The following is a 25,570-nucleotide window of genomic DNA, read 5'->3' on the forward strand; positions in this document are numbered from 1 at the left end:
AAGGAGAGCAAGCTGTGGGGTGAGGTTGGTGGGAAAAGGACTGGGAAGCAGCTGCCAATTACTACCACTCCCCTACCGACCATCCTTCCTTCGCCCACACCTTCCCTCCCTCCCTGGCTATCAGAGAGCTAAGCCTGGGGTACCTCACTGTCCGTGGCAGGACTTGTCAGCTCAACTCTGTGGTCTGCGTCCCAAATGGCACACTTTTTCCTATATAGTGTTCCCTATTGGCCCTGGTTTAAAGTAGTGGCCTAAATAGGGAATAAGGTTCCATTTGTGACCCCAGCCTAGTGCCAGGTGGAATCTGCACAGATGTTTTCCTACGTTAGCACAGCTGAAAACTGTTGTCCTGATTTTAAAGAAGCAATAAAACTGGCCTTCTTTAGACTAGTTGAGGATCTGGAGCATCAGCATGTGTGGGTTCGATTACAAGCTCAAAATGGCCAGAAACAAAGCACTTCTGAAACTCATCAGTCTATTCTTGTTCTGAGAAATGAAGGCTATTCCATGTGAGAAAGTGCCAAGAAACTGAAGATCTCGTACAACGCTGTGTACAAACTGTCTCTAACCAGAATAGGAGGAGGAGTGGGAGGTCTCGGTGCACATTAGACACATTAGTATCTCGTTTGAGAAACAGACGCCTCACAAGTCCTCAACTGGCAGCTTCATTAAATAGTACTTGCAAAACACCAGTCTCAACGTCAACAGTGAAGAGGCGACTCCGGGATGCTGGCCTTCTAGGCAGAGTTGCAAAGAAAAAGTCATATCTCAGACTGGCCAATAAAAGATGAAGATGGGCAAAAGAACAGACACTGGACAGAGGAACTCTGCCTATAAGGCCAGCATCCTTTCATAGCTACAGATGGGTCGGTAGTCATTTAGGCATGCTCCCTTAGTGTTCTTGGGCACAGGCACTATGGTGGTCTGCTTAAAACATGTTGGTATTACAGACTCGGACAGGGAAAGATTGAAGACACTTGCCAGTTGGTCAGCGCATGCTCGCAGTACACGTCCTGGTAATCCTTCTGGCCTTGTGAATGTTTTAAAGGTCTTACTTGCATCAGCTGCGGAGAACATGATCAGTCTTCAGGAACAGCTGGTGCTCTCATGCATGTTTCAGTGTTATTTGTCTCAGAGCGAGCACAGAGCTTGTGTAGGCTCGTGTCACTGGGCAGCTCTCGGCTGTGCTTCCTTTTGTAGTCTGTAATGGTTTGCAAGCCGTGCCACATCCGACGAGCGTCAGAGCCGGTGTAGTACGATTCGATCTTGGTTCTGTATGGATGCTTTGCCTGTTTGATGGCTCACCGGAGGTCATAGCGGGATTTCTTATAAGCTTCCAGGTTAGAGTCCTGCTCCTTGAAAGCGGCAGCTCTAGCCTTTAGCTCAGTGCGGATGTTGCCTGTAATCCATGGCTTCTGGTTGGGGTATGTACATATGGTCACCGTGGGGACGACGTCATTGATGCAGCCAATGACTGATGTGGTGTACTCCTCAATGCCATCGGAGGAATCCTGGAACGTATTCCAGTCTGTTCTAGCAAAATAGTCCTGTAGCTTAGCATCTCCTACCTCTGACCATTTTTTATATTCATTTAGTCACTTGTGCTTCCTGCTTTAATTTTGGCTTGTAAGCAGGAATCAGAAGGATAGAATTATGGTCAGATTTGCCGAATGTAGGGCGAGGGAAAGCTTTGTATGCGTCTGTGTGTGGAGTAAAGGTGGTCCAGTTTTTTCCCCCTCTGGTTGCACATTTAACATATTGATTAGACATTTGGTAAAACAGATTTTAAGTTTCCCTGCATTAAAGTTCCCTGCTACTAGGCGCGCCACCTCTGGGTGAGCGTTTTCTTGTTTGCTTATGAGGGAATACAGCACATTCAATGCTGTCTTAGCACCACAGTCAGAGGCTGGCACTATGTAAAAAAAAAAAAAAAAACGGATGAAAACTCACTAGGTAGATAGTGTGGTCTACAGCTTATCATGAGATGCAATAGCTCAAGACTTCATTAGATATCGTGCATCAGCTCTTACTTACAAAAATACATAGTCCGCCGCCCCTTGTCTTACCAGATGCCGCTGTTCTATCCTGCCGGTACAGCATATAACCAGCAGAATGGAAGGAAGTGGGGGTTTATTTGATCGCATACAAATTCTCAAAAGTCAGCCTGCCCTCTGGCCCCTTTCTTCTCCGCCACCTCTTCACGCAAATCACGGGGATCTGGGCCTGTTCCCAAGAAAGCAGTATATCGTTCGCGTCGGGCTCGTCAGACTCGTTAAAGGAAAAAAAATATTCTGCCAGTCCGTGGTGAGTAATCGCAGTCCTGATGTCCAGAAGTTATTTTCGGCCATAAGAGACGGTAGCAGCAACATTATGTGCGCAAATAAACAAACACAATCGGTTGTTGACACGTAAAACGTCTGCCTTCTTCTCTGGCGCCATTTTTGTGGTCAGCCCTAGGGTTTTCAAATCAAGTCTCTGCATAGAATCCATCTGACAGTAGTAGTAATTTAATGTTTCCCCTACTTAACCATCCATATAGCTGTGGTAGTCCACCTTGCTGACTGAGCAGTGTTTCTGGCCATGTGTCTCTGGCCATGTGTCTCTGGCCATGTGTCTCTGGCCATGTGTCTCTGGCCATGTAATGGTGTTGTGATAGGGTCTGACAATAACAGTGCCATGGGCTAGAGGAGCAGTCAGTGATAGGACGAGGGCAAAGTAACTGTTGCTACATTGTTTAGGAAGGGAGTTGGCTGGGGTGTGTGTGAGAACATGTAGCAATCAGCTCTCTCTCTCTCACTCTCACTCACTCACTCACACACACCCTTCCTTCTGATTCAGCAGTCGGCAACGTAGGCCTGGGGTTGCAGGCAGGGCTGTAAAAAGTGAGTACAAGTTTACTCAGCCAATAATCCTTTATAGGCCTTGGGCTAGCCTATTACAGCTACCGCCACACCCCTAGCATCAAACAATTGTCTCTGTGAGATGAGTTCTTATCTCCTATTGAGAATGGCCTATGTGCCAAACAGATTTTATCCTACACTATTGTATCCTCTGCCAATTGCCTACTACAATGGGTGTGTCCGCATATCGTCCGATAGCTGCACTGGGCTTGAACCTGAGCGCTGATTTGGCTATGCTGGTTCCAGTCACTAAAGCCTGATTGGCTATGCTGGTTCCAGTCAGTAATGCCTGATTTGGCTATGCCCACCACCCGGCTCTGTCTGCTTCCGGGCCGGAGACATACTGACGTGTTAGCTAATACACACCCCATATTTATTGTGGTCATTGTGAATGTCTGTAGTATGATGTGCAGAAAGCAGACGTAACATCTATTATTAGACTCCTGTACTAATGGACAATCAGTGTGTGGGGCCTTTAAAGAACAAACAAAATGTCAGTGAGTGTAAATGCGTGTCTCTTCTACAATGCATCCCCAGCATTTTTGTGAATCCATTGTAGAAACTGAGTGCCTCCTTGTCTCTCTCCCGCTGCCTGTGAGTTAGTGTGTTAGTGTATAATATTACTGTTGGTCATTGGGTTCATGCAGTGCTGTGCAAAGCGTCTTCTCAGCCACGGGGTAGATAAAGGAGTACTCAGGCATTTTACTATGAGTGTAAGATTCACTGATACACCGGTCCCTGATTTTTAAATGTTTAAGATGCAGTGCATTCGGAAGGATTCAGCCCCCTTGACTTTTTACACATTTTGTTACAGCCTTATTCTAAAATGGTTTAAATAAATTCTCATAAATCAACACGCAATACCTCATAATGACAAAGCAAAAACAGGTTTTTAGAAATGTTAGGAACTTGTAAAAATAAAATGTTAAAATCACATTTACATAAGTATTCAGACCCTGAAGCACCTTTGGCAGCGATTACAGCCTCAAGTCTTCTTGGGTATGACGCTACAAGCTTGGCACACCTTTATTTGGCGAGTTTCTCCCTTTCTCTGCAGGTCCTCTCAAGCTCTGTCAGGGTTGGCACACCACACATAGCTGCACAGCTATTTAAAAAAAAAAAAAAAACTTTTTCTCCCCAATTTCGTGGTATCCAATTGGTCTTGTCTCATCGCTGCAACTCCCGTAAGTACTCGGGAGAGGCGAAGGTCGAGAGCCATACGTCCTCCGAAACACAACCCAACAAAGCCGCACTTCTTCTTGACACAATGCCCATCCAACCCAGAAGCCAGCTGCACCAATGTGTCGGAGGAAACACCGTACACCTGGCGACCTGGTCAGCGTGCACTGCACACGGCCCGCCACAGGAGTCGCTAGTGCGCGATAAGACAAGGATATCCCTGCCGGCCAAACCCTCCCTAACCCGGACGACGCGGGTTTTGGAGCAGTGGCTTCTTCCTTGCTGAGCGGCCTTTCAGGTTATGTCGATTTAGGACTTGTTTTATTGTGGATATAGATACTTTTGTACCTGTTTCCTCCAGCATCTTCACAAGGTCCTTTGCTGCTGTTCTGTGATTGATTTTCACTTTTCGCAAGTACGTTCATCTCTAGGAGACAGAACGCGTCTCCTTCCTGAGTGGTATGACAGCTGCGTGGTCCCATGGTGTTTATACTTGCGTACTATTGTTTGTACAGTCAAACGTGGTACCCTAGGGCATTTGGAAATTGCTCCCAAGAATGAACCAGACTTGTGGAGGTCTACAATTTTTTTTTCTGAGGTCTTGGCTGATTTCTTTTGATTTTCCCATGATGTCAAGCAAAGGGGCACTTTTCAAGGTAGGCCTTGAAATACATCCACAGGTACACCTCCAATTGACTCAAATTGTCAATTAGCCTATCAGAAGCTTCTAAAGCCATGACATAATTTTCTGGAAACTTCTGACCCACTGGAATTGTGATTGTGAATAATAAGTGAAATATAAGTGAAATCTGTCTGTAAACAATTTAAACTTCCAACTTCAACTGTACATATCGCATCGTCTTGAAAGGGAAAGATACAAATCCTTTATTTTGCTGCTCTGTTCGACTCTCCCTCTGTCATTCTGTGAGTTTGTCTTTTACTCTCTTTCCCATTCCCCCCGCCCCCCATCATAATTACACCAATAATCACCAAAAAGCAGATGATTTGCAGCAAACTCAAACTAACATTGAAAAACAACCTAGCATGTGAACAAATAATGTAAATAGCCAATAAACACGATGACAAAGTCACACTTTGGTAGCCAAATGCTCTGTGTGACCACCTGCAAATGTGGCTGGTGAAATAGACATTCTTACCCGCCAATGACGACAAAATGTACCCGCATTTGGCATGAGTTAATATCCCACCCTGATTGAGTAACATTGAAACATTGTCGTAAACAAGGGTTTATCATCTCCAGGCCTCGACACCCACAGGACTGAACATTTTAGAGAGCGAGAGAAAGAGTGTCAAATACTGAGAGAAATGGAGAGAGCAGGAAGTTTGAGTGGAAGCAAGCCTACATTCTTATGAATAGGCATCTTGATTCATGTTAGCTCTATTACCCATGCTGCATCCTGTTTCAGTTGGGAGATGTGATTATTTTTGTATTTTTTGTTCCTCATTTATCAGGAATGGCGGATTTGCAGACCTCTGACAGTATGAATACTGTGTATTTTATGATCTGTAGGCCTGTCATTGAGACAGCCCTGTAATCTTTATTTTCTTCCCTTGTTATCAAGTGCCGATCACACGATTGATAATAGGATGTAATCTCTTTCACCAGTCTGATAGACCATATTGTGCTAATAAACTGTGTGGCCTACTTCAAATAAAATGGTTATTGACAGACAGACAGGCTAACAACCTTGTGGTCTTTGGTTTTTATAGATGGATATTAATATGTCATTCACCAATGTGTATCCATGACGCAGTGGCAGACTTTATTATTTTTACCAGTCTTAGAAAATCCTGTTACTGTCTGGGTGTACACTACAGTACATAAAAATGTCCAGGTGTGTATTCACTAGGAACCATACAGAAGCAAACAGAACTAAACAGGGAGGGACCTACCTGAATTTGTCCAATAGAAACTCTTAGTGTTGTTGCAAAGAGTTTTCCTGTTTGCAACCATTTGCTACGGTGTGCACTAATGATTACACCACTGGTGTTTGTTTACATTGGTGTCTGAGATGATCCTTCTCTCTCTCTCTACCCATGTAACCATCCTTTGACCTCTAACGCCTGTGTGAACTTCCTCAGGAGTCAGACCAAGGTAAGCCCTGTCCAGTACATTACTACTGATTTGTGTTAATGCTTGGTTGTCAATGCTGTTAATGGTCTCTGTGTTGACGCACTAGCTACTTTGTGGAGCTGTGATTATATAGCAATTGTACTTGTTCACTGGCCAAAAGTTTTGAGGATGACACAAATATTAATTTTCACAAAGTTTGCTGCTTCAGTGTCTTTAGATATTTTTTTCATCTTTTACTATGGAATACTGAAGTATAATTACAAGCATTTCATAAGTGTCAAAGGCTTTTGTTGACAATTACATGAAGTTGATGCAAAGAGTCAATATTTGCAGTGTTGACCCTTCTTTTTCCAAGACCTCTGCAATCAGCCCTGGCATGCTGTCAATTAACTTTGGGCCACATCCTGACTGATTCTTGCATAATCAATGCTTGGAGTTTGTCAATTTGTTGGTTTTTGTTTGTCCACCCGCCTCTTGAGAATTGACCACAAGTTCTCAATGGGATTAAGGTCTGGGGAGTTTCCTGGCCATGGACCCAAAATATCAATGTTTTGTTCCCCGAGCCACTTAGTTATCACTTTTGCCTTATGGCAAGGTGCTCCATCATGCTGGAAAAGGCATTGTTTGTCACCAAACTGTTCCTGGATGGTTGGGAGAAGTTGCTCTCGGAGGATGTGTTGGTACCATTCTTTATTCATGGCTGTGTTCTTTGGCAAAATTGTGAGTGAGCCCACTCCCTTGGCTGAGAAGCAACCCCACACATGAATGGTCTCAGGATGCTTTACTGTTGGTATGACACCGGACTAATGGTAGCGCTCACCTTGTCTTCTCCGGACAAGCTTTTTTCCAGATGCCCCAAACAATCAGAAAGGGGATTCATCAGAGAAAATGACTTTACCCCAGTCCTCAGCAGTCCAATCCCTGTACCTTTTGCAGAATATCAGTCTCTCCCTGATGTTTTTCCTCTTACTGGCAGCAATATCCTTGCCTGTGAAGCCCTTTTTATGCAAAGCAATGATGACGGCACGTGTTTCCTTGCAAGTAGCCATGGTTGACAGAGGAAGAACAATGATTCCAAGCACCACCCTCCTTTTGAAGCTCCCAGTCTGTTATTCGAACTCAATCAGCATGACAGAGTGATCTCCAGCCTTGTCCTCGTCAACACTCACACCTGTGTTAACGAGAGAATCACTGACATGATGTCAGCTGGTCCTTTTGTGGCAGGGCTGAAATGCAGTGGAAATGTTTATGGGGGGATTCAGTTCATTTGCATGGCAAAGAGGGACTTTGCAATTAATTGCAATTCATCTGATCACTCTTCATAACATTCTAGAGTATATGCAAATTACCATCATACAAAATGAGGCAGCAGAGTTTGTGAAAATTTAAATTTGTGTCATTCTCAAAACGTTTGGCCACGACTGTATATTGACATGTTCAAAAACTGTTAGGCTAACTTGTATGCCATGTTTATCACTGCCTGTGCTCAACACGGACCACCCAACGGGGAAAAACTGTCAGAAATAACATCATAATAATGTCATAATGTCATTTCAACTGATCATTTCAAAGTGTTTTGCCCGCTGGATAACAGCTGTTATAAATGTGTTATAAACTATTTTATTTTCATTGTGTCATTGTGTCTCTCGTCCCCTCAGACCTTTGCCTATGACTACTGTTTCTGGTCCATGGACGAGTCGGAAAAGGACAAGTTTGCGGGTCAGTTTTTGTTTCCCTCTCTTTAACCCCTTTTCCTCACTACCTTCCCTCTGCTCTTCCTCCTCCAGTATATTTAGTAGGCCACATTCAGTTGCCAAACGTTATCGAACGTTGCAGGTAGAAATGCCACAAATAGAGTCGACACTATTCCTTGTTCTACATGACGGCCTACAGAGGCCTATTTGTTCTATGCAACATATTTCTATCTCAATGTTCCAAAACGGTGCGTCCTGTTGAACGCACCCCAGGTATAGGTCTGTCCAGATGGTTTTCAAGTATTTTCAGAAGTTTATTCTTTCTCTACAGTGACTAAGGATCCCACCTGAATTTTCTTTGTTGTTTACTTGCTTGGATGGATCTCTAGGTGTTTGGCTTAATTTAAATGTCAAATATTCCTGTCAGACCTGCTAATCATCCACCTCTTTGTGTTGTAGGCCAAAACCCAACTAGGGCCTATTGTACCTAATGCTGTTTCTCACACTGTTCGTGTATACAGTCTGAAGGTCCTATATGAATTAACACTTACACATGCATAACGTGTCCATTATCTTGTAATTGTGTTAGTGTGCTCCAGATGATTTCTAAATCACCCCGACGGGGATCAGTCAAGTCATATTGTAGGGTTTTATATTGTATAATTAATATGATTGTATTGTGTAACGTTGTCTGGTGGTTGTCTCCAGGTCAGGACGTGGTGTTCCAGTGCCTTGGGGAGAGTCTTTTGCACAACGCCTTCCAGGGCTACAACGCCTGCATCTTCGCCTACGGACAGACAGGTATGTTATGACACTGGTACGTTATGATACTACTAACTGGCCTCATATTGTTGGCATGGAGCGGAGCTTTACAGTTTCAAGTTTAAAACCGGTTGAAGATCATTGGTTGTCTCCTAACGGCTGCTCTCATCGATTGGCTGCGTGTGTCCCCCTCCAGGTTCGGGAAAGTCGTACACAATGATGGGTTCTGTGGACTCTCCAGGTCTGATCCCGCGGCTCTGCAGCTCTCTGTTTGACCGCACCCTGCAGGAGCAGCGGGAGGGGGAAGGCTTCACCATAGAGGTCTCCTACATGGAGATATACAACGAGAAGGTCCGCGACCTCCTCGACCCCAAAGGGTACGTATGACCCTGAATATTGACCTTTAACCACTTCTTGGACTCTTGTTTTGTTTGAGTTATTTGTTGGAATATACTATAATTTGTCAGTGGCCCCAGTTTAAACATGCTTCCTCTCTTCCTTGAAGTCTAGTCACTTTTCTAACACAATTAGATTGGTATAAGCAGTGGTTCAATGACATAGCTTTTGCCTATCTGTGATTACACTCTGAGGAAGCAAGTACATAATTTCCAAACACATTTCAGAACTGGGCCCCATTGCTTTCGCACACGCTTGTCTGTTCAGAGCTCCTATGGCACCCCGATTGACCCCAAAGGTTATGACCCCGTCACCTCTGTTAAAGCAATCTATAGAATAACAGAGATGCATGTCACAGGAGTAGGAGGCTCTACATGGTCCAGCCATATGCAGTCAGTCTGCCACGCTACAGAGGATGATGTAGAGCCTGTAGCTCAATATGGAGTCTATTGATATTCCACTTGTATTGATCTGGCTATTGCACATTCTATTTGGAGAACTGTTACTTATACACAGAATGTCGGAGAGTGTAGAGCGGGGATGGGCAACTTTGATGGGGGTGGAGGCCACAAAATTGAACTGGTGAGAGGCCGCAGTGGCTTGTGGGTCTGCGTACCCATATCCATACCACACCCACCACTTTGCAAGCAAAACGTTTTAGCAGCACCCCCTTGTGACAGTGAAGATAAAAATAAATTACGTTTTAAAGTTATATTTCCTGCCATTCAGCGCATTTTACGATGGAGCGTAGAGAAAATGCTGCTGTTTTAAAGCAAGTTGGTGCAATTCTACACATTTTGACATATGGTGGAGGCAGACGTTTACAGTTAAGTAATTGGACCATGCTTACGCCTAGTTTAGACAGCTGGCCACTAGACTCTTACCAGTCTAAAACAATGCTTACTGACGTGGGCTAATTGAGTGGCTGCTGATGCACGACCCTGGCGTAGTGGGATACATCTCAAATAAAATACTATTTGAGATTATTAACAAACATTTTTGTTGATAGAACATGGAAGCATGATGACTGTTTGTTTTTGTAGTTAACCCCATTGATATGTGTCACCCCCCCCCAGGAGCAGGCAGGCTCTTAGAGTGAGGGAGCACAAGGTGTTGGGGCCGTACGTGGACGGCCTGTCACGCCTGGCTGTGGCCAGCTACAAGGTACACTACACCACTATCATCACTAGTAGAATGACTACTGATATGACCTTTATTCTAGATTCATAAACAACAGAATTGATATGATGGTAAATAATAGATATGAAATCTTCATGTTCTGGGTTGGCGTATAGAGGAGAGCGTAGAGAGGGGTGTGGGAGCTGAGAGCTCTGTTAGATGAGCCATGTCAAAAAGTAAACAATTCAACTGAGTTAACCACACACACACACACACTTATTTCATCAACACACTGACTTGAAGGCTGACTGCACACACACACACACACACTCTCTCTCACTTTACACTCCCTGGATTCAAGGCTTACCATGGCTAATGACTTTGACAGCTGTTCACATATCGGTGGTAAGTTACTATTCAGCCCTGCTCAAGAGAGTTGCTTTCTCTGGAGAAAAGTATGTATTTATCTATCTCTCTCTCTTCCTTCCCCTCTCTCTTCTTCCCTCCAACCCTATCTCCATCCCCCCGTGTCCTGTCCCCTGTTCCTCTTCTTCTTACCTCCCCCCCGGCCTTCCATCCTTGTCCCCTCTCTCTCTCCATCCATCCCTCCCTCTCTCCTATCTATTCTCTAGGACATTGAGTCTCTGATGTCGGAGGGGAATAAGTCTCGTACGGTGGCTGCCACCAACATGAATGAGGAGAGTAGCAGATCTCACGCTGTCTTCAACATCATCCTCACACACACACTCAAAGACCTGCAGTCTGGGGTAAGACACAGACACACTCGGGGACACACTCGGGGACACACTCGGGGACACACTCGGGGACACACTCGGGGACACACTCGGGGACACACTCGGGGACACACTCGGGGACACACTCGGGGACACACTCGGGGACACACTCGCGGACACACTCGCGGACACACTCGCGGACACACTCGCGGACACACTCGCGGACACACTCGCGGACACACTCGCGGACACACTCGCGGACACACTCGCGGACACACTCGCGGACACACTCGCGGACACACACTCAAAGACCTACAGTTTGGGGTAAGACACACACACACACACACACAAACACTCACGGACACACACACACTCTCCAACTGGTTGTTACGCAACGGTCAATCCAACCTCTCCCCCGTAACATCTTAGTCGACTGCTGTAATGTTTTGTGACTACTTCGTCTTCGTCATATCACTCTGTTTCCCTCTAGTTCTAAAGCACTGTTGAATCGGGTCACTGAGGGTAGTAGTGTCCCAGAGAGACTGTCTGTCCTGTCAGTGAGCCCTAGTTTCTACTGTTCAGGAACTAGCTAGTGATGTCATCCTCCAGGAAACCTGTAAATAAGTAATGAAGTGCTCTCTCTGTCTGTCTTGATGTCAGCTGATCTGCTGTGTTAGCCTGCTCCTGTTTTATCCACACCTGGTTGGTTATCCAACCCTGGGACTGTATGTTTGTGTGTGTGTGTTGTGAGCTTGTGTCTGTGCGTGTGTCATCTGATCACCCAACCCTGGTCTCCCTGCATTATATGGGTAGCACACAGGGTGAATAATGCAGGAGTGGAACAGTTGATTCTAGTTTGGGTCAAATAAGGCTCAATTAAGGCTGGAACAGACAAGTGAACCTCTTATCCCCATAAGGACAGTCAAATGTTATTATCCACATCAGTATTTCAAAAAAGCTATTTCAAATTAAACACATTTCAGAATGTTTGGGAACACTCTTCCTAACGAATGTAACGCAGGCAGTTAATCTAAAGCAGGGATGGGCAGCTGTAGGCCCGCAGATCAATTACCCCAAAAAACTCAGTCGGGTCTCAACTTACCTTTGAGAGTTAGAATAGTAGAATGTACAAGGTGCAATTTTGAAATTTGGTTGTGCATCAGCAGTTTTTCTCTCATGTCGGGTCAATGGGCATTTTTTATATGTCTGTCTGTCTGATCTTGTAAACTCAGCGAAAAAATAAACGTCCCTTTTTCAGGACCCTGCCATTCAAAGATAATTCGTAAAAATCCAAATAACTTCATAGATCTTCATTGTAAAGGGTTTAAACACTGTTTCCCATGCTTGTTCAATGAACCATAAACAATTAATGAACATGCACCTGGGGAACGGTCATTAAGACACTAACAGCTTACAGACGGTAGGCAATTAAGGTCACAGTTATGAAAAGTTAGGACACTAAAGAGGCCTTTCTACTGACTCTGAAAAACACCAAAAGAAAGATGCCCAGGGTCCCTGCTCATCTGCGTGAACGTGCCTTAGCCATCCTGCAAGGAGGCATGAGGACTGCAGATGTGGCCAGGGCAATAAATTGTAATGTCCGTACTACGCCTAAGACAGTGCTACAGGAGGGACAGCTGATCGTCCTCGCAGTGGCAGACCACGTGTAACACCACAGGATCGGTACATCCGAACATCACACCTGCGGGTGTGTACACGATGGCAACAAGTACACGATGGCAACAACAGCTGCCCGAGTTACACCAGGAACGCACAATCCCTCCATCAGTGCTCAGACTGTCCGCAATAGGCTGAGAGAGGCTGGACTGAGGGCTTGTAGGCCTGTTGTAAGGCAGGTCCTCACCAGACATCACCGGCAACAACGTCGAGCCTATGGGCACATCCCATCGTCGCTGGACCAGACAGGACTGGCAAAAAGTGCTCTTCACTGACGAGTCGCGGTTTTGTTTCACCAGGGGTGATGGTCGGATTCGCGTTTATCGTCGAAGGAATGAGCGTTGTACCGAGGCCTGTACTCTGGAGCTGGATCGATTTGGTGGTGGAGGGTCTGTCATGGTCTGGGGCGGAGTGTCACAGCATCATAGGACTGAGCTTGTTGTCATTGCAGGCAATCTCAATGCTGTGTGTTACAGGGAAGACATCCTCCTCCCTCATGTGGTACCCTTCCTGCAGGCTCATCCTGACATGACCCTCCAGCATGACAATGCCACCAGCCATACTGCTCATTCTGTGCGTGATTTCCTGCAAGACAGGAATGTCAGTTTTCTGCCATGGCCTGCGAAGAGCCCGTTTCTCAATCCCATTGAGCACATCTGGGACCTGTTGGATCGGAGGGTGAGGGCTAGGGCTATTCCGCCCAGAAATGTCCAGGAACTTGCAGGTGCTTTGGTGGAAGAGTGGGGTAACATCTCACAGCATGAACTGGCAAAGCTGGTGCAGTCCATGAGGAGGAGATGCACTGCAGTACTTAATGCAGCTGGTGGCCACACTAGATACTGACTGTTACTTTTGATTTTAACATTATTCCATTTCTGTTAGTCACATGTCTGTGGAACGTGTTCATTTTATGTCTCAGTTGTTGAATCTTGTTATGTTCATACAAATATTTACACATGTTAAGTTTGATGAAAATAAATGCAGTTGACAGTGCGAGGATATTTCTTTTTTTGCTGAGTTAGTAATCATGGTTGAATTACTGGCCGGATGGCCCCCATTTTGATTTTGTTCGTCAGATGTTTTAAAAACTGCAAACATTGCTCTCTAACCCCATATGTGTGGAATTGCAACAAACTTGCTTTAAAACTGATACATTTTCTCTACACCCCATGGAAAAATGTTTACAATTGCAGGAAATTAGCTCTAAAAGGGATCTTGATGTGGGTGGTGCTTAGGGCCCCCAAAACCCTAGGGCCAGCTCTGACTGCATGTGTGGTATGGATGTCGGTAGCTTTTTGTTGTGGCACCCACACCCCCATCAAAGTTGCCCATCCCTGATCTAAAGTGTTGCACATTGTTGACTGAGCCTCCCTTTTGGAGGCTGTAACAGTTTGATACCTTGTTGTGTTGCTGTTGCTGAACGCAGCCCCAGGTGCACCTGTGGTGGAATGGAAACAGAGTTAAATATAGTCTGAGTCTGATCATTTAAACTGATGCACAAATAAAGGCTGTCCGCCTCGGTGTGCACACACACACACACACACACACACACACCCTGAGATAAAGAGCGTCTTTGGGCCTCCTATTTCTGCTGAGGTTCACTTGGCTTTATCCTCCCTTTACTAATCTCCATGGAAACTCAGTCCTATGCAAATTCACAGGGGCCTGTTGACAGAGAGTAATCTGAATGTCTCTGAGATGTTGCTTTGGGAGTGCCATGGTGAGCGAGAAGGAAGTTTAGCATCTTTAGAAAAGGGGGATGAAGTTGCAACGGCACATTAACTAAACCGTAGGCAAATACTAGGGGAAATCCTGCAAGATTGTTACTCAACTAGATGACCTAAGAGTTTAAAATATACTGAATTCCACATTTAATGAGGTATCAGCCAAATACGTCAAATCATTTTTGACTCGGGTCCACCCTGTTTCATGCTTTTTCTCCCCTCTCTCCTCTCCTCCTCTCTTCTCTCTCATTCTTCTCTCTCCTCTCTTGCGCTCTCTGGGGACAAGGGCAGTCTTTGTTTTCACAACTCACTGTAATCTCTATTCCCACTCAGCACGACGCCAGATGTAACACACACACACACACGACTCCGAAAATAATGCACACACCCCCCTCTGCCCCCACTGCCCTTTGTCTCTCTACCCCCACCCCCATCTCTATAATTTCTTGCTCACATCATTCACTCACCCCATCTCTCTCTCTCTCTCTCTTTCTATATATTTAGCGTAAAATCTCACGCGTACATTCTTTCCTTCCACTACTGCATTCATGCATTTTCTCTGCTCTTCCTCTCTTACACGATCTCTCCTTCCTCCTCTCAACCCTCACCCCCCCTACTCTCTCATCCCCTCCCTACTCTCATCCCTCTCTACCTCCCATACTTTCTCATCCCGTCCCTACCTCCCCTACTCTTTCATCTCGTCCCTACCTCCCCTGCTCTCTCGTTCTCTCTCTCTCGTCCCTACCTCCCTTACTCTCTCTCTCGTCCCTACCTCCCCTACACTCTCTCTCTCTCTCGTCCCTACCTCCCCTACACTCTCTCTCTCTCTCTCGTCCCTACCTCCCCTTCTCTCTCTCTCTCGTCCCTACCTCCCCTTCTCTCTCTCTCTCGTCCCTACCTCCCCTTCTCTCTCTCTCTCGTCCCTACCTCCCCTTCTCTCTCTCTCTCTCGTCCCTACCTCCCCTTCTCTCTCTCTCTCATCATCCCTACCTCCCCTTCTCTCTCTCTCTCTCATCCCTACCTCCCCTTCTCTCTCTCTCTCTCATCCCTACCTCTCCTTCTCTCTCTCTCTCTCATCCCTACCTCCGCTTCTCTCTCTCTCTCTCATCCCTACCTCCCCTTCTCTCTCTCTCTCTCTCATCCCTACCTCCCCTTCTCTCTTATCTCCATTATCTCTCCGTCTCCCAGTCAAGCTCCAGTCCTTAATGCACACACCTTATTTAAGATAAGGACCCCATTACGTGCGCACACACACACACACACACACACACACACACACACACACACACACACACACACACACACACACACACACACACACACACACACAAATACAGTGAGTGAAGCTCCACCCCCTGCAGCTAACATTGTAAATCACAGAGAACAATGGGAGATTGTTACTCCAGCCTCTCTCTCCAGCTCGCTTTCTCTCTCACACGCTGTCGCACGCTCTCTCTTGTTCTCTCTATCTCTTTCTCACTCTCGTACGCGCTCTTTCTTGCTCTTTATCTCTTAATCGCATGCTCTCTTGCGCTCACTCTCCTCGATCTCTTTCTCGATCTCTCGTTCTCTCTCCTCGATCTCTCGTTCTCTCTCTCCTCGATCTCTCGTTCTCTCTCTCCTCGATCTCTCGTTCTCTCTCTCCTCGATCTCTCGTTCTCTCTCTCCTCGATCTCTCGTTCTCTCTCTCCTCGATCTCTCGTTTTCTCTCTCCTCGATCTCTCTCGTTTTCTCTCTCCTCGATCTCTCTCGTTTTCTCTCTCCTCACACTCTCTCGTTCTCTCTCTCCTCGCACTCTCTCGTTCTCGCTTTCTGCCTCACTGTGTGTGGCTTTTGGCCTCTGTTCTCCATAGGAATACCTGGTTAATGAATCCTTTGTGTGTGGTGTGTGTGTGTGTGTGTGTGTGTGTGTGTGTGTGTGTGTGTGTGTGTGTGTGTGTGTGTGTGTGTGTAATATATATATATATATATATCTCATCCTTCCTGGACCTTTATGTTAGAGCAGGGGGACATGATGGTTGTATCCTGCATGGAAATGACTGGGATGAGATGAGAAATCTTTGACTGAAACAGTTGCATTTGTTTGCATTCGAGGTTTATGCAGTGTGCAGGATTGGAGTCATTTTAACAGTTTAAAATGAAGGATGTAATCAAAAATCTAATCTACCAAGATTACTTTCTATCCACTCTCCCCTTCCTCGTATCTCTCTCTCGCCTCTCCCCCTCTGTAGACGAGTGGTGAGAAGGTGAGTAAGCTGAGTCTGGTAGACCTGGCTGGCAGTGAGAGAGCAGCTAAGACTGGAGCTACTGGAGAGAGGATGAAGGAGGGCAGCAACATCAACAAGTATGTTACCAAGCACTTTAACGCACCCAGTGATACATCCTCAATGAGAGCACAACACACACACACACACACATACAGCACCAAGTGTTCTAGTTCCCCTTTTAACTTTTTAGGACTGCAATCTCATTAACGGGATCGATATGACAACAGCCAGTGAAAGTGCAGGGCGCCAAATTCAAACAACAGAAATCTCATAATTAAAATTCCTCAAGCATACAAGTATTTCACACCATTTTAAAGATACACTTCTTGTTAATCCCACCACAGTATCCGATTTCAAATAGGCTTTACAGTTTTAGAAACTTCAGAGTGTTTTCTATCCAATACTAATAATACTATGCATATATTAGCAACTGGGACTGAGGAGCAGGCAGTTTACTCTGGGCACCTTTTCATCCAAGCTACTCAATACTGCCCCTGCAGCCATAAGAAGTTCAACAAAGATGAACACTTTTCACTTAGCAAATATGCCACCTGTTATGATAGTGGGTTGTTGTGTGTCTCTGCAGGTCTCTGACTACTCTAGGACTGGTCATATCTGCTCTGGCAGAACAGGGATGTGGGAAAAACAAGACCAAATTTGTCCCTTACAGAGACTCTGTGCTAACATGGCTGCTAAAGGTAAGAGACACACATTTTGTATTTTTCCCTGCTCTTACTATAACTTCTCTGGTCCTCCCTCTCTCTCTCGTTCCGCTCAACATGAGAGGGATGGAGGCTTATCTTCCTATTTCCTTTAGAGATTTGAACGCTTCTGCTCCTACAATCATTTGAAGATTTGGTTTTGACGACCTTGTATCTTCCTCTTTCATTCCCCCTCTCTCACTAACTCTCACTAACACTCTTCTCTCTCCCTCGTCTCTCCTCTCGCTCTCTCTCTCCCTCGTCTCTCCTCTCGCTCTCTCTCTCCCTCGTCTCTCCTCTCGCTCTCTCTCTCCCTCGTCTCCTCTCTCGCTCTCTCTCTCTCTCGTCTCCAGGACAGCCTAGGCGGCAACAGCCGCACGGCCATGGTGGCCACGGTGAGCCCGGCAGCAGACAACTACGACGAGACGCTGTCCACGCTGCGCTACGCCGACCGGGCCAAGAGCATCGTCAACCACGCTGTTGTCAACGAGGACCCCAACGCACGCATCATCAGGGAGCTCCGAGAGGAGGTGGAGAAACTACGGGACCAGCTGACACAGGCAGAGGTAGGGGGAGAAAAGGAAGGATGGGGAGAAACTACGAGACCAGCTGACACAGGCAGAGGTAGGGGGGAGAAAAGGAAGGAGGGGGAGAAACTACTGGACCAGCTGACACAGGCAGAGGTGGGGGGGAGAAAAGGAAGGAGGGGGAGAAACTACTGGACCAGCTGACACAGGCAGAGGTAGGGGGGAGAAAAGGAAGGAGGGGGAGAAACTACTGGACCAGCTGACACAGGCAGAGGTGGGGGGGAGAAAAGGAGGGGGAGAAAGGGGGAGGTGAAGAGGGAGATCAACTGACAGTCCAGCGTAAGGATGGATTGTGGAGAGAGAGCCTGGCTATACCAGCTGGCCTAACTGGTCACGTTAAGGTTGCGTTGTGGTCGTATAAGGACGTTTTTATGGTTTTGTTTTTGCATCCAGAAAACAATGTCTTCATCTGATTGTAGCAGGTATCTGTTGGTTGTATGAAGCCTTTTTAACCAGAACATCAGTGACATGGACTTCTATATATTGCCTGCTTGTAGAGATTGAAAGTGTTTTCTTGTCTCCTATCCAGTCTATGAAGGCCCCAGAGCTGAAGGAGAGGCTGGAGGAGTCTGAAAAACTCATCCAGGAGATGACCGTCACCTGGGAGGAGAAACTACGCAAGACGGAGGAGATCGCACAAGTACACAACACACCTTTGTACATTCTGTCCTGGGTTGTGTTCATTAGGCACGAAACAGAAGACAGCGGTCTGAAACTGTGACTTTCTGAAATTGTCCAATAAGAAATGCTTTATTTCATTTTTTGTTGCACAACGTTTTTGAAAAGTGTGCCCTAATTAACTGGAGGCTGGAGGCTGGATCAATAGTTCCTGTGTTGTGTGTCCTGTAGGAGCGTCAGAAACAGTTGGAGTCCCTGGGCATCTCTCTCCAGTCGTCTGGCATCAGAGTGGGAGAAGACAAGTGTTTTCTAGTCAACCTCAACGCTGACCCCGCTCTCAACGAACTGCTGGTCTACTACCTGAAGGTACGCACACAATGGTGCAATTCACATATGCTTACACACACACCATTATAACATTGTGTGATCATGTGTTGTTGTGTACTGTAGGAGCACACTAAGGTTGGTTCAGCAGACTCCCAGGACATTCAGCTGTGTGGGATGGGTATTCAGGCTGAACACTGCATCATAGACATCACAGCTGACCAACGGGTGGTCCTCACTCCTCACAGGAACTCAAGGTACGTATAGAACACTCCTCTTCGTCTCCATCATCACAATTCCCAGTGGGGCAAAACTAGATAAAATAACGTCTCTACAACCAACAGGTTGAAATCTGGTTGTAAAAAATGTCATATTTTGCCTGCTGGCATCTCGCACCCCACAAGGAGTCACGGTACACCAGCTTAGTCATCAATATCATCTCAACACGCCACATCAGAATGATGATCCTGGTCAGCCCACTGTGACTCCTCACCTCATGACTTCCCTGCTTCCAGATAAGGATGATGTCATGTTGCCTTTAGGCCCTTAGGGATTACATGGCCTGCTTGCAGAGGAGGCTGGTGGGGGGAGCTATAGGAGGATGCGCTGATTGTATTGGCTGGAACGGAATCAAACACATCAAACATCTGTTTTTATGCCATTACAATGAGCCCTATAGCTTCTCCCACCAGCCGCTGCCTGCTTGAATGAGCCAACTGTATAGTAATCTTCTTGTGGTTTAATGTATTGATGTTACAGAACGTGTGTTTTTATGATGTGGTTACGTTACAGAACGTGTGTGAACGGCTCTCCTTGCACCAGCCCTCAGCAGCTCCACCATGGAGACCGCATCCTGTGGGGAAACAACCACTTCTTCAGGTGTGTGTGCGTCTTGTGACAGTTCTGACAATACTGCAAATCACAATGTCTCCCTCAGCTACTTGTCCTGGTTTGAAAACAATGAATCTGTTATACTAGATATTCACCGTATTACTGAAACCCCTTTCTCTCCCCCCTCCTTCTCTCTCCCCTTTCCTCCTCTCTTCCCCACAGGATCAACCTGCCTAAGTGGCGGTCGCGGGGTGGTGGTGAGGAAGAGGAGGGTGAGGGGGGCCTGATGAAGAACAGTAGCAGTAGTGAACAGCTGGAGGGCGACGGAGACACCAACAGTGAGGTTTCCTCCGAGGTCTCCTTCTCCTACGAGTTCGCCCAGACAGAGGTCATGATGAAGGCCCTGGGCAACAATGGTGAGCACACACACACACACAGGTCCTTACAAACAACGACGAGAGGGATGTGTATTAAGGAGAGGGAAAGGAGGAAGGGAGAGAACTAATGAACTAATTGCCCTTCAGAAACAAATAACATGTAGAGAATCACTGATTGACTGCAACTTCTGTCCATCACACCGCATTAGAATCAAGATTGATTGCTTATCCGGATCCCACTGTCCTTGATTGGCTCTCATCCCTGTCCGTCACCTTCAGACCCCATGCAGGCAGTGCTCCAGTCCCTAGAGAGGCAGCACGAGGAGGAGAAGCGCTCGGCGCTGGAGAGACAAAGGCTGATGTACGAACAGGAACTGCAACAGCTGAAACGACGGCTGCACCCGGATAGACCGTCTGTAGGACAGACAGGCATGGCCCCCAGCCAATCACAGGGCCAGGCTGACAGGCCGGGACAGCCCCACTACCGCAGCCTGGAGAGACTCAGCATGTCCAACTCACCCAGCGCACAGAGCAGGCTGAAGCAGTGGAGCGAGGAGAGGTGAGAGGGAGGGAGGTTGTGGAACACAGGGTTAGGGTTGATGGTATGTGTGTACACTTTGAATGAGATGTTGACGATGATTCCCCCCTCAGAGAGGCGATGTTGACCCGGAGCCTGCGTAAGCTGAGGGAGCAGATAGTGAGAGCTAACCTGCTGGTGCAGGAGGCTGGCTTCATAGCAGAGGAGCTGGACAAACGCACCGAGTACAGAGTCACCTTGCAGATACCTGCTGCTAACCTCAATGCCAACCGCAAGGTACACACAAGTATTAGCATGCTCACACACACACACACCTGGTGCAGTGTGTCGCTTATCTATTTCTCTCACATAAAGACACACACCCTTACCACCTCTGTCTCTCTCTCTCCCTCCCTCCTCGTAGCGTGATGCAGTGCTCAGTGAGCCTGCGGTGCAGGTGAGGCGTAAGGGGAAAGGGAAGCAGATCTGGGCTCTGGAGAAGATGGAGAACAGACTGGTGGACATGAGAGAACTGTACCAGGAATGGAAGGAGTACGACGATGACAACCCAGTGAGTGTGTGAGGGTGGTTGTGCATAGGGTGGGTTAATGGGTGTGTATGGTAACCCGTCTAGCCAGTGTTGTTGTTGGAGTGTGAGTGTGGTACTGTGAACTTGGACTACAATGAAGATGAACCCTGTGTGACAAATCATTGTTTTTGAGAGTCTAGTCCATTCAGATGTACACAAACACTGTGTAAGGTGGTGCTAGCAAGCATGCTAGGTATCAACAGCCAATCGACTAGGATCTGGAGTGAGCTTCGATTGGTTAATCGATTGGCTTTATCGCAGAGTATTTGTTTGAAACGCCCGATTTAAAAATGAATGGAAACCCACATCATCTTCAGTTAACACGTACTGTAAGGGCTCCATTTACGATCTCATCACATTTCTCTTCTCTACACTCTCTCCCTCCTCTCCAGGTGATGCGTTCCTACTTTAAGCGTGCCGACCCGTTCTTTGATGAGCAGGAGAACCACAGTCTGATCGGCGTAGCCAATGTCTTCCTGTCCTGTCTGTTCTATGACGTCAAGCTGCAATACGCAGTACCCATCATCAACCAGAAGGGGGAGGTAAAGAGACGGCCTTCAGTATCACATAACATCAACGTCGTATTCAGTAGAGACTGCTTAGCAGAACTTTTTTGAAACAGGAAAAAAATAAGCATTTCCTATTGGAGAAGTTCAGGTATTTCCTCCCTGTTTGTCTGTTTTATTCTGTTAGTCGCCAAATGAATACAACCCTGTTTCTCAACCAGTGATATCCAGTAGGGCTGGGCCTTATGGCCAAAATATCATATCATATGGTATTTTTCAAATTGTTGATGGTATTTTATGTTTTTGATGAATAAAAGTTCTACATTTACTTAATGAGTAGTGAGTGATCCTAGGGTGATCCAATTCAACTTCAACCTAAAGTAATTTCACTTCAACACTTGGGTGAACTTTTGGAATCATGGAAATAGAATGTTTATAGTAATTCTATAGTTAGAATATAAATAATAGTGGGCACTTTGAATACGGTGTTTGAAAATGCCATGGATGAGTTATTGTGACAGGGTAGAAACCAAAGTGATGTTCAGTGTTTCCTAGGGGACGCTATAATCTTTGGCTACATTAAATCGTTATTCATATAGCCAACATATTCATGCTTAGCCTATTCCTCTTTGATTTAGAAGATACTGTTGCACAAACAACATACTGATTTAAGCTTCCACCAGTACTGGTATCAGGCTGTATTAGCTAGCTACGTTTGCTCTGACTCAGTACTTTTAATAGCTAGCCAGTTAACTACTGATTAGTGGCTAACACGATTTAGCTCAACTTGCTAAGAAAATACAAACTAGCTGTTTGCAGATGTAAGAAACACAAACTAATATTGTAATTATAGAACGCTTGTGGATTTATTATAAGATCAAAGTGGAAACAAAATCGTTGTCATCAACATGTGCTGCATTGACCATGCAGACTGAACGCAAGTGTCTCGTGGTCAAGCAACAACATGGGTTCCTTGAGTGACAGGGTGGGACTAGGTCTGTGTGGAAAGCGGCATGGAGAGAGAGCGGAGAGGGATGACTCAAGTAGCGGAGTAAACTATCACATTTAACCAACCAAACCTTCAAATACCGTTATAGAAGGTAAAGTAAAAACCCGAACCGGTCCGTGCATCAAAACAGATATATAGTCAAATACGGTATACCGCCCAGGCCTAGTGTCCAATTTGTGTTCCAACCCAGCACTAACACACCTGATAAAACGAATCGTCATCTAGATTGACGACTGCCCTGAGTCGATTGTTTGAAGGAACGAGGTGTCTTGGTGATGTGCTGAAATGAAAACCTCACATTGTCGCGAAGTGATGATGCAGCACAGAATGAATCGCGTTATGATGGTTTCATCCAGGCGTTGGTTGTCTTGTAGGTGGTTGGGAGGTTACACGTGGAGGTGGTGAGAGTGGCGGGGGGGGTTGAGGACAGCATGGCTGGCGGAGAGGACAATGAGACCAGCCCCGACGGAGAGGTGCAGGAGAGGAAACTGGTCTGCATGGTAAGTCCGTTTTGAACACTCAGAATACACACATACACAGGAAAGTCATTTGTTTTATATAGTCCTTCTGGAATGCTAAGCAATATAGTTTGCTTGTTCTCTTTCAAATCATATTTAATCATATCCCCTCCCTCCCTATTTCTCTCCCTCCCTCCCTATCTCTCTCCCTCCCTCCCTATCTCTCTCCCTCCCTCCCTATCTCTCTCTCTCCCTCCCTATCTCTCTCTCTCCCTCCCTATCTCTCTCTCCCTCCCTATCTCTCTCTCCCTCCCTATCTCTCTCTCCCTCCCTCCCTATCTCTCTCTCTCCCTCCCTATCTCTCTCCCTCCCTATCTCTCTCTCTCTCCCTCCCTATCTCTCTCTCTCTCCCTCCCTATCGCTCTCTCTCTCCCTCCCTATCTCTCTCTCTCTCCCTCCCTATCTCTCTCTCTCTCCCTCCCTATCTCTCTCTCTCTCCCTCCCTATCTCTCTCTCTCTCCCTCCCTATCTCTCTCTCTCTCTCTCCCTCCCTATCTCTCTCTCTCTCCCTCCCTATCTCTCTCTCTCTCCCTCCCTATCTCTCTCTCTCTCTCTCCCTCCCTATCTCTCTCTCTCTCCCTCCCTATCTCTCTCTCTCTCTCTCTCCCTCCCTATCTCTCTCTCTCTCTCCCTCCCTATCTCTCTCTCTCCCTCCCTATCTCTCTCTCTATCTCTCCCTCCCTATCTCTCTCTCTCTCTCTCTCCCTCCCTATCTCTCTCTCTCCCTCCCTATCTCTCTCTCTCTCTCTCCCTCCCTATCTCTCTCTCTCTCCCTCCCTATCTCTCTCTCTCTCTCTCCCTCCCTATCTCTCTCTCTCTCCCTATCTCTCTCTCCCTCCCTCCCTATCTCTCTCTCTCCCTCCCTATCTCTCTCCCTCCCTATCTCTCTCTCTCTCCCTCCCTATCTCTCTCTCTCTCCCTCCCTATCGCTCTCTCTCTCCCTCCCTATCGCTCTCTCTCTCCCTCCCTATCTCTCTCTCTCTCCCTCCCTATCTCTCTCTCTCTCCCTCCCTATCTCTCTCTCTCTCCCTCCCTATCTCTCTCTCTCTCTCTCCCTCCCTATCTCTCTCTCTCTCCCTCCCTATCTCTCTCTCTCTCTCTCCCTCCCTATCTCTCTCTCTCTCCCTCCCTATCTCTCTCTCTCTCCCTCCCTATCTCTCTCTCTCTCTCTCCCTCCCTATCTCTCTCTCCCTCCCTATCTCTCTCTCTCTCTCTCTCCCTCCCTATCTCTCTCTCTCTCTCCCTCCCTATCTCTCTCTCTCCCTCCCTATCTCTCTCTCTATCTCTCCCTCCCTATCTCTCTCTCTCTCTCTCTCCCTCCCTATCTCTCTCTCTCCCTCCCTATCTCTCTCTCTCTCTCTCCCTCCCTATCTCTCTCTCTCTCCCTCCCTATCTCTCTCTCTCTCTCTCCCTCCCTATCTCTCTCTCTCTCTCTCCCTCCCTATCTCTCCCTCTCTCTCTCTCTCTCCCTCCCTATCTCTCTCTCTCTCTCCCTCCCTCCCTATCTCTCTCTCTCTCTCTCCCTCCCTATCTCTCTCTCTCTCTCTCCCTCCCTCCCTATGTCTCTCTCTCTCTCTCTCTCCCTCCCTCCCTATCTCTCTCTCTCTCTCTCTCTCTCTCCCTCCCTCCCTATGTCTCTCTCTCTCTCTCTCTCTCTCTCTCCCTATCTCTCTCTCTCTCTCTCTCTCCCTCCCTATCTCTCTCTCTCTCCCTTCAGATCAAGATTCTTCAGGCAACAGGTCTCCCCCAGTACCTTTCCAACTTTGTCTTCTGCCAATACTCGTTCTGGGACCAGGCGGAGCCCATAATCGTGGCCCCAGAGGTGGACCCCTCTGCCTCGTCCCCAAGCAGCAAGGACCCTCACTGCATGGTGGTCTTTGACAGCTGCAAGGTCAGACATCCAATTAAATTTAAAATGCTTTACTGGTATATTGGCATGGTAAAAGTACTTGTATTGTAAAAGCAGAAATGTTAAAAAATCCATCAGGATATAAAATAAATGCAGATTTCAGTCATGTTGCAGCTCTAATAGCCCAGGATGAATCAGGTAGCCTGGTTTAACCAGTGGTGAGCACAGCGTTCAGTCTAGTTTAACCAGGCTGTGTATTAGGACCCTTCCTAGCTTCTTAGTCTTCTTACAGTGTGTTTATGCTCTGTTTTCTGCTAATTCATATCTTTTGGTTTTCTATGCTAATCTTTCTGCCCTTTCTAATTCTGTTTATCTCTCCGTCTCTCCCCCTATAGGAGATGGGTGTGTCAGTAACAGAGGAGTTTATAGAGTATCTGACAGAGGGGGCAGTGGCCATGGAGGTGTACGGACACAGACAGGCCGCCGCCGGACAGGCTGACTCCGGCAGGAACCCTGCCTTCTGGGACCTCAGCATTATACAAGCCAAGACACGCACACTACGGGACAGGTACACGCGCACTACGCGACAGGTACACG

General features: G+C 46.8%; 1 protein-coding gene across 1 annotated transcript in view; it reads left to right on the forward strand.

The window, feature by feature from the left end:
* Nucleotides 1-25,570, forward strand: part of LOC129812085 (kinesin-like protein KIF13B) — a 132,118-nt gene that overhangs the window by 78,784 nt on the left and 27,764 nt on the right. Inside the window, exons 5-25 of the mRNA XM_055864036.1 lie at nt 6,113-6,195; nt 7,833-7,893; nt 8,577-8,669; nt 8,827-9,007; nt 10,103-10,190; nt 10,778-10,912; nt 16,512-16,624; nt 17,134-17,245; nt 17,602-17,814; nt 18,365-18,475; nt 18,685-18,819; nt 18,904-19,034; nt 19,570-19,656; nt 19,831-20,024; nt 20,265-20,544; nt 20,637-20,799; nt 20,927-21,073; nt 21,484-21,633; nt 22,981-23,106; nt 24,842-25,015; nt 25,369-25,541. Of these exons, the coding sequence (XP_055720011.1) occupies nt 6,113-6,195; nt 7,833-7,893; nt 8,577-8,669; nt 8,827-9,007; nt 10,103-10,190; nt 10,778-10,912; nt 16,512-16,624; nt 17,134-17,245; nt 17,602-17,814; nt 18,365-18,475; nt 18,685-18,819; nt 18,904-19,034; nt 19,570-19,656; nt 19,831-20,024; nt 20,265-20,544; nt 20,637-20,799; nt 20,927-21,073; nt 21,484-21,633; nt 22,981-23,106; nt 24,842-25,015; nt 25,369-25,541 (2,950 nt within the window). The remainder of the gene's footprint in view (nt 1-6,112; nt 6,196-7,832; nt 7,894-8,576; nt 8,670-8,826; nt 9,008-10,102; nt 10,191-10,777; nt 10,913-16,511; nt 16,625-17,133; nt 17,246-17,601; nt 17,815-18,364; nt 18,476-18,684; nt 18,820-18,903; nt 19,035-19,569; nt 19,657-19,830; nt 20,025-20,264; nt 20,545-20,636; nt 20,800-20,926; nt 21,074-21,483; nt 21,634-22,980; nt 23,107-24,841; nt 25,016-25,368; nt 25,542-25,570) is intronic.

Source organism: Salvelinus fontinalis, chromosome 15 (genome assembly GCF_029448725.1).
Source record: "Salvelinus fontinalis isolate EN_2023a chromosome 15, ASM2944872v1, whole genome shotgun sequence".
NCBI classification, from domain to species: domain Eukaryota; kingdom Metazoa; phylum Chordata; class Actinopteri; order Salmoniformes; family Salmonidae; genus Salvelinus; species Salvelinus fontinalis.